Source organism: Penaeus chinensis, chromosome 2, assembly GCF_019202785.1.
Source record: "Penaeus chinensis breed Huanghai No. 1 chromosome 2, ASM1920278v2, whole genome shotgun sequence".
Taxonomy (NCBI): Eukaryota; Metazoa; Arthropoda; class Malacostraca; order Decapoda; family Penaeidae; genus Penaeus; species Penaeus chinensis.
The window spans coordinates 42,994,871-43,004,384 of NC_061820.1; the positions used below are offsets into that span (position 1 = coordinate 42,994,871).

Below are 9,514 nucleotides of genomic sequence, written 5' to 3' on the forward strand. Positions count from 1 at the left end.
ACGGGGCTTCTGGTGGGCATGGGCAAGGGCGTCCTGCGTTCCCTCTACGTCAGCAACGGCATCAAGCTCGACTTCATTCCGGTCGACGTCCCCATCAACCTCATGATCGTGTCGGCTTGGAACACGGCCGTCGGCAGATACAAGTGGGTCGCCTGTGCTTTCCGTTTTTGTCTTGTCTGTCTTGTTTTGTTTATTGTCATTTTGTCTGTTTAGTTTGTTTGTTGTGATTTTATTTATTTGTTTGTTTCTTGGTGTGTTCTTGATTTGTTTATTTATATTATTTATTTACTTGCTGTTTGCTGTTTTTTTCCAAATATTTACCATTTTCATGTTTAGATATAGATAGATAAATGGACATGTTTCTTCATATATTAGTATCTTTGGCTGAGCTATACGAGATTTTGCTTTATGGAATAGCGATAGATCAATAGACGTTTTTCCCGTACGTCAGGCTCTTTGACAGAAGTCCATGTATACGGTTTTTATTATTATTTTTAAATGAAGTGATGATAGTAACAGGGAACGTGAACCACTTTGCAGGCCAGAAAACGTCCCCATCTACTGCTGCTCCACCGGAACTGACCAGCCCCTGACGATCGAGGAGCTGGCAGAACACCTGAAGAAGTCGGTGCGCAAATACCCCTTCAACTACCCCCTGTGGTATCCGGACGGCTCAGCCAAGAACATCAAATTCCTGCATCAGCTCCACGTCTACGCGGTGAACATCATCCCAGCTTACATCGCCGACACCATCATGAGAATCTTGGGGAGAAAGCCCATGTAAGTTTTGAGGTTTAGGTTTTCTTTTGGAAGTCCCTCGCCGTTTTCAAGGTTATTCGGTTTATTGGGGTTTCTTTTTCAAGGTCATTCGGTTTATTGGGTCTTAGTTGGTGTATCTTTGATTGAGTGATTTTATGATGGTAATAAAATTGATAATATGACTGAGAATTGTGAGTAGGACTTATTATTTATGAAGATAATGAAGTTAGTGTTAGAGTTGATTGTTGTGGTTAATAATTTTGATCTGTGTCCCCCTGCAGCGCCGTGAAGCTGTGCAACAAGATGGTCAAGGCCGTGAGCGCCCTGGAGTACTTCATGCTGCGCGACTGGACCTTCCACACCTCGAAGACCAACGCCCTCTGGCGGTCCCTCAGCCCCACCGACCAGGACATCTACCACTTCAGCGTCAAGGACCTCGACTGGGACACGTACATCCAGACGTACCAGAAGGGCTGCAAGCAGTACATCATGAAGGAGGAGCTCTCGACCATCCCCTTCGCCAAGAAGATGATGACGCGGATGCACGTCCTGCACCGCATCGTCCAGCTGTGCCTCATGTACGGCGTGTGGTGCCTGCTGTCCACCGACACCGCCTCCGCCTTCTACTCCGCCTGCTTCAACGGCGCCTCCCAGCTGCTGTCCCTCACCCCGGCCTTCGTCGCGGCGGAGGAGGCGGCGGCGACCGGCTCGTAGGGCCTCGCGCATGTGCCCCAGCTTCCACAACCCATCAGCCAGTGCCCAGAGGCCCAGTCCAGCCACCACACGCGCATCCAAGGCCTGTCAGCTGGTGTTGAGGTCGCGGTGAAGTCATCCAGGAGGTCACTCTCGCTGAGACGCCTCACTGACACTAGCATCTACCTCGTGAGCTCTGGAGGAGGCGCAGGGGAGGACCTCACCTCATGCGCCCCAATCAGTAGGGCATTTTGCTTGCTACCTTAGTTGGTTCTTCTTAGCGAGTGATCAGCGAGTGTCTGTAGATTCATCCCCAAGAATTGTACAGGATTTTTTGAAAGAAAAGGATATGATGTGCTCATTTTACTTCTTATGGGAAAAAAATTTACCAGTATCGGACTTTACCGTATCGAGTCGCCTTTATTCGTCTCCAAAAGGGTTGTATTTGTTTTCATAATTTTGTCTCCATTGTCTTTTTGGGCACTAACTTTTCCCCGCGAGTTGCACTAGGTCGCTCAACATCACGTGAACAAGTGCTCAAGTACCAGACTTTTAAGGTAACCCAAGGTATTCCCTGTATAATACCACCTTGTATATAGTGTTTTTTCTTTCTTTTTTCTTTTTTAGTGGAAGATGTTCTGCCCCAAAGACTTAATGAATCACATGCCATTTTATCGATGGACATACAATGAAAGACTTTTTATCACAAAGTATTTTTTTTAACGTTTGCACACTTCTTTGTTATATCACGCTGTTATGTTTGTTTTTTTGTCATGATGGCGGTTACTTGAAAATAATATTTATAGGTTTAGATTGTATTCTATTGTGACAGTATAGTGTAATCTGTAACTGTTGAACAAACTATTCTCATCTGCTGACAGATAAATTGCCTTCAATTTTTTTTTTTTTGTACATTCGTGTTCTCCATATTTTTTGTCTTTATGTCAGTTTTAGTATATTGACTATATAGTTGTTAGGAATCACTGCTTAACCTGGATTGAAAATGACAGCTTTGTGTGACCCCCTCAGACATTAGGTTGACATTTCGAGGGCTGAGATGTTTAATGTGAAGGAAATTTATGCATATTTGGTTCAAAATTTGAGGGCTATAATATTTGGCATGAAAGAATGATATTGTGAACTTCAATGTAGCCGTTTTCTCATCCCAATGTACTCAAGTCTCTTGCACTTATAAAGGGGCTCATCTAGAAGATATATTGAAAGTGGACCTACGTGTAAGGTTTGTTTATTGTTTTTTAATATATATTTTTACGATGTACATAGTCCTCTGTATTTCCAAACTTTGGCATGCTTTGAAAACACACGATTATTCATTGGCTTGTTGAAGATTTAGGCATTCTTTGTATACAGTTTAGATAGAAAATATGAAGGGTATTTAACCTGTAATATCTACTTTTCAAGCGAGAATTTCTCTCTCTCTCTCTCTCTCTCTCTCTCTCTCTCTCTCTCTCTCTCTCTCTCTCTCTCTCTCTCTCTCTCTCTCTCTCTCTCTCTCTCTCTCTCTCTCTCTTTCTCTTTCTCTCTCTTTCTTTCCCTCTCTTTCTCTCTTTCTCTCTTTCTCTCTTTCTCTCTCTTTCCCTCTTTCCCCCTCCCCCTCCTTCTCTCTCCTTAAAGACTTGGAAATTACATATTACATGTGCTCGGTGTTTAAACTTTACATTACGCACGAGGAAAAAGGCAGTGTTGTTGTATTGCCGTGTGTATGATAGGGTCGACACTCAGGACTCACCTCTCCGTTTTGTTTATATATCCAGGCTCTAGCAGCTCGCTCTCTACCCCTTCTTGATTTTGAAGGATTTTTTTTCTCCCTTTTCGTTTTTGTGTGTTTTTTTTTTTTCAATTTTTAAATCCAGTATTCAGACTTGTATAAGTGACTTCCCATGTATTGTCCATCTCTACTGTTTAGATTCACTTTATAGCTAATTATGTATGTTTTTGTTTTTTTTTCTCTCTCTCTCTGTCTGTTCAAAGGGGGGGTGAACATGTACCTTCACTCTAGCGAGTCAGATGGTTGTAAACAGTATTTCGAATTCACTGGTGTATTTCAGATCGAAGAACCATATAAAACAGGATAAAAAAAAAAGCCTCGGTATTCAACAAAGTGAATTTATTTCGCTCTGGAGAAAATGATCAAAATTCGCCGACAATGAGGACGCCTATTTACGAAGACTTACTGATGACTTCATTAACTATCAACTCTTTTTAATAAGTCGTCGAAAGCGCATTTTCTCGGTTATCCAGGAGCCAGAGAGCGTCGTAGGCAGTCGATGAAACGCTGGACTGCACAATCTACCCACTCGGTGCGCTGTTTATTCCTGTGTTCTTCAGGTTGTTAGGAAGTCGTCCTCAAGAATGCCCAATACACCAGGTTTATTGATTAAAAAAAAAAAGGTTATTCAGCACCTGTTGAGGCTTCGAGGTGCTGTTCGTTGTACATAGTTTAGATGATACTTGTGTATTCCCATTTTACATATTATTTTGTACTGTACTAATTAATTCCTCTATTATAAGGGTAATTAATGTGTTTTTTTTCATTTTATTATTTTAGTTTTTCATTTCCTTTTCGCTATCTTTTTATTTTAGTGTTTCATTTCATTTATATATATTTTGCCATTATTATTATTATTATTATTATTATTATTATTATTTCTCTTAGAAACCATCATGAGTGTACATGATACATATCAACCAAATCCACTTTCATTAGAGGATATATTTATATATCTATATCATTTTACTCTACCAATTTTAATGTACTAATGAATTAAAATTTTATTACCGTGTTTTATAATAAATTCATCCCTTAAGGTTCAATCTGTATAGTTTACACGTTTTTTTTTTCAATGAATTTTTATGTAATGTTTGTGAGATCCGAAAGCCACGTGTCTTTAGAATGTGACATTGTACTTGTATATTGTAGCTCTGATTTTCATTAAAAAATTAACAATATAATTAAAATACAGTTATTTCTTGCTCCTATGAAATTGATACTGTTTATTCGTTTTATATATATATATATATATATATATATATATATATATATATACATGTATATATATATGTATATATATATGTATATATAATATATACATGTATATGTATAAAAGTTTATATATATATATGTATTTATATATATATATATATATATATATATATATATATATATATATATATACATGTATATGTGTGTGTATATGTATATACATATACGTATATATATATATATATACATGTGTATATATATTATATTATATATATATGTATGTATATATATGTATATGTATGTATATATATGTATATATATGTATATATGTGTACATATATATGTATATTCATATATATTTATAAATATATGTTTATGTATATATATATTATGTATATGTGTGTATATGTATATATATATGTATTATGAATATCTGTGTGTATGTATATATATGTATATATATATATATATATACATGTGTATATATATGTACATATGTATGTATATTTATGCATGTATATATGCACATATGTATATATGTATATATGTATATACTTATACATATGTATATACTTATATGTACATGAATATGTATGTGTATATATGTATATATATGGATATGTATACATGTGTATATATATACGTATAAACATATAAATACACGTGTTTATATATATGTATGTATATATATTTATTGTATGCATATACATGTATATGTATGTGTATATATGTATGTATGTATATATAAATGAACAATGATTAGAATATTTATTTCTTCCTTTTATAAAACTGATGCCGATTGTTTTATGTATATTCATGTATATATGTATATATGTATATATATACATATACGGGGACGAGATAGAATTAGTTGAACTAACAAAGACTATAAATAAAAAGAAGAGAGGCGATGTACGGAAATTCCAATACTCAAATAATAAATGAAACCGTGATCTCAGGCACCAGCATGGAAACCGCCAAAAGGAAAATAGGAACAGGGAGAAATCAAATATATGCAATAAAGAAACCAGACGGAGAAGTGACATATAATTAGAAAGAAATCATACGAGTAGTGGACGAAGGAACAGCCACGGAGAGAAGCGAACGCGGTACCTAGAGACGTACCTAACATCACAACTACCGTTAAACTCCATAGGTAAACCGATAAAATACCAATTAAAAAAAGGTGTTCGACAGGGCGATACCAGCTCTCCAAAACTGTTTACATCTTAACTTGAGGAAATATTCAAGAAGCTAGAATGGAATGGAAAGGGTATCAAAAGAGGAAACGAATACCTAAACAATCTAAGATTTGCAGATGATATTGTTCTCTTCAGTGAATTTTCAAATGAAATGCGGTAACTAATAAACGATTGAAGAGAGAAAGTCTGAAAGTCGGACTCAGGATGAACAAGAAAAAGACTAAGATCATGTTCTACAGTAGAGTTCAATTCGAACAGATACATGTACAAGGCGAAGCGCTAGAGGTAGTGGACAAGTATATATACCTAGGGCAACTCGTACGGACAAACACATCTAGCAAAGAGGAAATTAAGCGACGCATCAGTCTAGGATGGAGCGCCTTCGGCAGACACAGTAGCATACTCCTTGCCATTATGTTAAAAAAAAAAGTCTTTAACCATTACGTCCTCCCAATTATAACCTATGGATCAGAAACATGGACTACAACCAAATTACTGGAGAGGAAACTAATTAGTGCCCAGAGAGGGATGGAGAGGTTGATGCTGGGAATTAGCCTAAGTGGTCGGATGAGGGCGACGTGGATCAGGGAACAGACAAAAGTGGAAGATATACTTGTGAGCATCAATAAGAAGAATTGGCAAAGTGCAGGTCATGTTGGAGACAGGATGACAGATGGACAAAGAAAGTAACAGACTGGGTTATAAATAACATAAAGAGACCAGTGGCAAGATAGCGTGACAAAATAACGAAATTTGGGGGCCAAAACTGGAAACAAAAAACGAAAGACAGACAAAGTTGGAAAAGATTGGGAGAGACTTACGTCCTGCAGTGGACTGATTGAAGCTGATGATGATATGTATATATGTGTTTATATATGTATATATACACATATATGTATATATACACATATGTATATATATGTATACATATGTATATATATGTATATGTATACACACACACACACACACACAGATATATATTTATATATATATATATATATATATATATATATATATATATATATATATATATATGCATATATACATATATAAAGAGCTTCAAAAAGTTCGTGGAAAAAGGAGTGTGAAAAAACGGTTTCAAGTTAAGATATTTATTTTTCAACTTTTTCTACCCTTGTTTGCTGCTGATCTGGGCGCAACAGCCTGCACCCATCGAACAGAAAGCTTGCTAGCCCCAAACTCTCCACCAGAATTGTGTGGGCAGAACCCACGGAGATGGTGAATGTGTCTGCTACTGATTCAGTGGTTATTTGTCTATCCTTTTCAATCATGTGAACAGCATCAATGTTTTTTGACGGCCTGCCACTGCCGGGCTCCTCTTCAATTTCCTTTCTTTCACTTCTGAACCGACTTGTCCATTTATAGGTTGTTGATTTATTTGGGGAACTGTCACCATAAACTTGTTCCAGAGCGTCAGTGATTTGCCTATTCTCCAAACCGATTTTCACGATGAATTTAATGTTTGTTCTGGCCTCGATTTTGGTGAATTCCATGTTGCTTGAATGGTGCCCGACTTCCAACTGGCGGCGATGCGTCATTACCTGCATTAAAAGGTTCATGTTCGAACACGTTATAACACGGTGGTACAAGAATGTTCAGGTGCATTCGAATAAAAAGCCCTCTAGTTATGGACTTTTTCCACGAACTTTTTTAAGCCCCCCCCCCCCCCCCCGTCTCTCTCTCTCTCTCTCTCTCTCTCTCTCTCTCTCTCTCTCTCTCTCTCTCTCTCTCTCTCTCTCTCTCTCTATATATATATATATATATATATATACACACACACATACACGCACACACACACACAAATGCGTGTGTGTGTATGTATATATATAATATATATGCTCATAAGTATATATATATATATGTATATATATTTATATAAATTTAATATATATGTATATATGTATATATATATGTATATATACACATATATGCATACGTATATATATATATATATATATATATATATATATATAGATATATATATACATACACACACACATATACATATATATGTGTATATATATGTATGTGAATATGCATGTATGTATGCATATGCATGTATTTATATGTATGTGTTTATGTATATATATATATATATATATATATATATATATATATATATATATCTGTGTGTGTGTGTGTCTGTGTGTGTGTGTGTGTGTGTGTGTGTGTGTGTGTGTGTGTGTGTGTGTGTGTGTGTGTGTGTGTGTGTGTATGCCTTACATTGACAGCAGTCGGGTAAGATTAATCTTATATTTGCAATTTTGAGCGTATGTACATGTGCGTGTGTACATTTATATACGCACATGCATCCGCACGCACACATGAGATGGAAAGGCTTCTGGAGTCAACCCTGAGGAAAGATCTTGAGCTGGAGTTCCTGCGGCAGTTCGTTGCGACCACATTCTGACAGAGCCTGCGACACTGTTGCTGCCAAACCACGTTTTGTTTAAATCTGTATACATGAAAATATTGTAATTGTTGTTCCCTTGTTATCGATGTACTGTTTAATGATTTTAGTCTGTTCTGGTTTTGTTTTAATTACTGAGTTTATTGTTTTACTTGTTTTAATACACTGTTAATCTGTTTCTATAGTATCTTTTTAGTAAGTTTTCCACCTGGTTGCTTAATTTTTTTACGGTTATTTATTGTTAATTAACACTATCGTTTGATAATATATTCTTAATTAACTGTACTTTGGTTCCATTTAAATAATTGTTACCAAAAATAAACCCATACGAAAATTGTCTCTGGATTTGGTGCTTGTGTGGACCCTGGATTATCCTTTACTGTGGCGTCACTGGGTCAGCAAGACTAGGCTGTGTGTGAGCTGTTTTACATGCCAGTTAGGAAATGCTGGACGTGGATACCTTAAAGTTCAGATAAGGTTTACAACCTAAGGCTTGTTTTAATACTTTAGCCAGTACCAACCAGAGATGCCCCATTTAAAAAACCTAAGTCCCTTTTTTAATGTTAATCCGTTCGTATGTTTTACTCACTATATAAAGTTTTATCAGTGGTGCTTTGTTTTTTCTGTTTATGTTTTTCATTCCTTCAAAAGGGAGTCAAAGACCATAACCAGACCCTATTTCTAAGGGATACGTACCTGGGGCATGGGACCATAAGTCTCCTCACAGGGAAAGCGAACGGGCCCCCTCCGCCGCTCGGATGGATGGTTTCGGGCTTCCCCTCGACAGAAAGCCTTACAATACAAATGGGGTGTGTGATATGTACGTATCCCCTGTAAGCGTATGAAACAGCTAGCAGCAAGCCCACAGATATATCTAAATGTATACGCAGGCTTAGTTAGGGTCACTGTAAATAGCTAGTCTCATTATGCATTTCAACTAGAGCGATAGACTCGTTCGTCAAAGGGCTTCTCCGCCGACTCCCTTCGTATATATACAGCAGACGTTTCCGTTTCCGGACCTAAAGAATTTTTAGTGAAACCCTCTGGACATTTCAATAGGTAGTTCAGATCCCCACATCTCTCTCTTTCTACCTTTCTGTCTGTCTGTCCGTCTCTCTTTCTCTTTTTCTGTTTTTGTCTGTGTGTCTGTCCTTATCATAAAGAAGAGAAAGTAAATTAATTCATCCATATCAAACAACACAACGAACTAAATTATGATATGTCTTCTATTTATTTTAATTGCATTTTCTTGCCTGCAGTAACCTTGATTACCCTAAGAAGAGAAACAGCCCTCTAATGATATTCGGCAACCTCTGACCCAATCCCAAGGCCTAACGTGACCAAACTCCAAGGACTCCCGGTCTGTATATTGTAGGAAGGATATTTCACATGCACTTTTTCGACTGCAATAACCTTGATGAACCT

General features: G+C 36.9%; 1 protein-coding gene across 2 annotated transcripts in view; it reads left to right on the forward strand.

The window, feature by feature from the left end:
- LOC125031561 (putative fatty acyl-CoA reductase CG5065) overlaps positions 1-4,431 on the forward strand; it is a 48,487-nt gene extending 44,056 nt beyond the window's left edge. For both annotated transcript variants that reach the window (XM_047622446.1, XM_047622453.1), the window contains 3 exons: positions 1-143; positions 541-780; positions 1,041-4,431. The exon at positions 1-143 is cut by the window's left edge and continues 56 nt beyond it. In XM_047622446.1, coding sequence (XP_047478402.1) covers positions 1-143; positions 541-780; positions 1,041-1,473 — 816 coding nt within the window. In that variant the 3' untranslated portion in view covers positions 1,474-4,431. The remainder of the gene's footprint in view (positions 144-540; positions 781-1,040) is intronic.
- Positions 4,432-9,514: the final 5,083 nt, after the last annotated feature.